We start from the raw sequence: 3,049 nt of genomic DNA, 5'->3' as shown, positions 1-3,049 counted from the left end.
TTAGGTTTTAGAGAAACAGAAACACTTCTGTTATCAACAACAGGCTTGGTATTAGTCAAAGTTTCAATTTTAGTTTTAGATTCAACTAACTCTTATTCTAAACTTTTCATCTGCTCATCTTGAAAGGAAATTTGATTTATCAAAAATTCATTCTTTTTATTAGATTCATCCAATCTCACAATCAATTCCTCTTTTTCAAGATTAGCCAATTTTAACTCTTTCTTGAATTTCTTAGAAATTTTTAAAGATTTAGATAATTCCTTACGAAGAGTTTCAAAAGCATCAAAAAAATCAACAGAGACAATAGTGTCCTTTTTATTCAAAGCATCACAAACATGAGTAGAAAGACACTTCAAATGATCCGTGATAACAGGAGTCAAGGATCAGCTCTTAGATCAAAAGATCTAAAACAGAAGAGCTACCCGCTCTGATACCAGTTGATAGAAATTTAGACCCCTTAAACCGACCAAATTAACCTAGTTAATTAGCCAAGTGATTAACTTAGTCAAATTATACAGTTCTAGGTTATCACAAACATACAATCATATCAAGAATATAAAGCAGCAGAAATATAAAAGACACAATGATATGATCACTCAAGAAACTATACGATAAAAATCTGGGGTGGATTTGACCTAGCTATCCTCAAGGTAAACCTGAATCCACTATGTGAAAGAATCAAAGTTCATACAAAAGGATTTACAAACTCCCCGCTTGACTTCCTAATGCTACCCACTAGTAGAACTTACTGACACGACCACGTGCAAGCTCCAAATCCACGGACTCCTTCTTTCTTAGATTCTCCACCAAGTACAAGCACCCACGCTTGTTATTCTTTAAGCTCCAATGGCAGCAACCTTGTTGATCATCAAGATGTAGATAATATCTCTACCTTGAAAACCCTAAGTTTATGTGAATGAAAGCTTCTTAATGATCTCACAAAAGATTCACACAAATCTCAAAATATGAGCAACAAAGACTTAGAGAGGTTTGGGTACAAAACCCTAGATACAAAAGAGGCACACTCTTCTCTCTCTCTCTCAAAAGCTCTAAAAAACGTGGCTTAGAGTTTCCTTTATATAGTGGGAGAAGTAGATCTGAACCCTTAATCCTTAATGGGCTTGGGCTAAGTTGGAAATTCTGCAGAAAAAACATTCTGCCCGAGATTCGATCGATCGAGTCTAATTTTCAATCGATCGAGCCAGGCCGAAAGTCACTAATACTTCTACAGCCACTCGATTCCAACTTTACATAAAACGCCCACACTTTGAGCAAGTCTAAACAAGACTAACAACCTGTTTTGATCATGGTTTGCCAATAATACACATTAGAGTTCTAAATACATAAAATCCTAAGTTTTTAGAACCTAACAATCCCATATCTTTTGGGCTTCGGCTACAAACTGAGACCTCACAATTGGAGTCGTCTGTGGAAAGAGCTTGATCAAGAGTGGAAGTAACGATTGACGATAGCAGAACCACGGCAACAACCAGCAGAATCCAGGGCATCCCAACATGTTGATCCTTTTCTTAACTTGGAGTAAAGACATGATCGTGAAGGCAGTGTACATACTACACATACTGACCAAAGCCATCCACGAGGTGGAAGTCACGTGTCTCATGCAAAGAAGGACAAGAACATGCAACTAGAGATTGATCAGCTAAAAAGGGAGTTGCGCCATGCAAAGAGGAAACGGACCTCTTCATACTCCGTTGATAATTCTAGCAATGAACCAGACGTCACTTATAAACGGAGATCTCGAACACCAGTTAGTGAATCCTTTTCCTATGAAGAGGAAAATTATCGTAAGAGGTAGCCTCGAAACCTATCACGTGAGGCATAGGGAACGACACTATGAGCAAAGCCTTGAATCAAATCTCTAGATCACCTTTCACACGTAGGATTGAAGATGCAATACTCCCTCGTCGTTTTCATCAGCCAACATTCACTATCTATAATGGTAAAACAGACCCCGTGGAGCACGTGAGCCACTTCAACCAGAGGGTGGCTGTCCATTCTAAGGATGAAGTTTTGAGGTGTAAAGTCTTCCCTTCTAGTTTGGGACCAGTTGCTTTGAGATGGTTTGACAGCCTGAAAGCAAATTCCATTAGTTCATTTAAAGAACTCACTCAAGCATTTGGTTCCCGTTTTGTCACCTGCCAGAGAGTCGCTCGGCCCTTAGCTTCACTACTACCCTTGAGCATGCAAGAATGTGAGACTTTGAAAACGTACTCAGATAGATACTGGGAGATGTTCAACAAGATGGAAGGCAATTTTGATGAAGTGGCCCTTAATACGTTTAAGCTCAGCCTACCTGCCGACCATGGTTTAAGAAAGTCTCTGACTGGAAAACATGTCACCAGTGTTCGTCAACTGATGGACATGATTGATAAGTATAAGAGAGTCGAAGAAGATCAGCAACAAGGGAAAGAAAAAGACAAGGTTATCTCTCAGGAGAGAAGGGATTTCAGGTCAAATAGATACAATAATAACATACAGCATAGGGATTGTTCTGGGCAGTCAGGATCAGCGAATCTTCAAGTAGTCAACGCTATATTCAAAGAGCCAGTACATCAGGTTTTAGAAAAGATCAAGAATGAACCATTCTTCAAGTAGCCGAATAAGATGGTGGGAAACCCAGAAAGACGCAATCATAATCTCTATTGTCAATACCATCAGGACCATGGGTATACCACAAAGAATTGCAGGAGCTTGTGGGATCATTTGGACCAACTAATCCGCGAGGGTAAATTGAAACAACTCTTGCATCATTCTAGCGACCGAGGAGGTCAGACGGGGTTGGAGCCCTGAAGGGATGATTCTTCAAAACCCCCTTTGGAAACTATCAATGTCATCTTCGCTGCACCAAGGAGAACAGGGTCTTGGCCATCTAGGGTAATGTCGGTAGCTCAGTTACCCACAGATGGTAATCATGATCCGAAGAGATCTAGAATGGATATTCCACCAATTCTTGGATTCTCGGATGAAGATAAAGTGGAACCATCCAACCCCATGACGATACTTTGGTAATCACCCTTAGAATTGGGGG

At 40.0% G+C, this 3,049-nt stretch overlaps 1 protein-coding gene across 1 annotated transcript; it reads left to right on the top strand.

Moving 5' to 3' along the window:
• Positions 1 to 1,854: 1,854 nt before the first annotated feature.
• On the top strand, positions 1,855 to 2,616 carry LOC136071449 (uncharacterized). Its single transcript, XM_065782767.1, has one exon. It carries the CDS (start codon positions 1,855 to 1,857, stop codon positions 2,614 to 2,616), a length of 762 nt encoding a protein of 253 aa, XP_065638839.1.
• Positions 2,617 to 3,049: the final 433 nt, after the last annotated feature.

The sequence above is a fragment of the Quercus suber genome, unplaced genomic scaffold (genome assembly GCF_002906115.3).
Source record: "Quercus suber isolate HL8 unplaced genomic scaffold, Cork oak 2.0 scaffold_313, whole genome shotgun sequence".
Taxonomy (NCBI): Eukaryota; Viridiplantae; Streptophyta; class Magnoliopsida; order Fagales; family Fagaceae; genus Quercus; species Quercus suber.
Note: the sequence above shows the minus strand (reverse complement) of the source record. Positions and strands in the feature narration are given on the sequence as shown.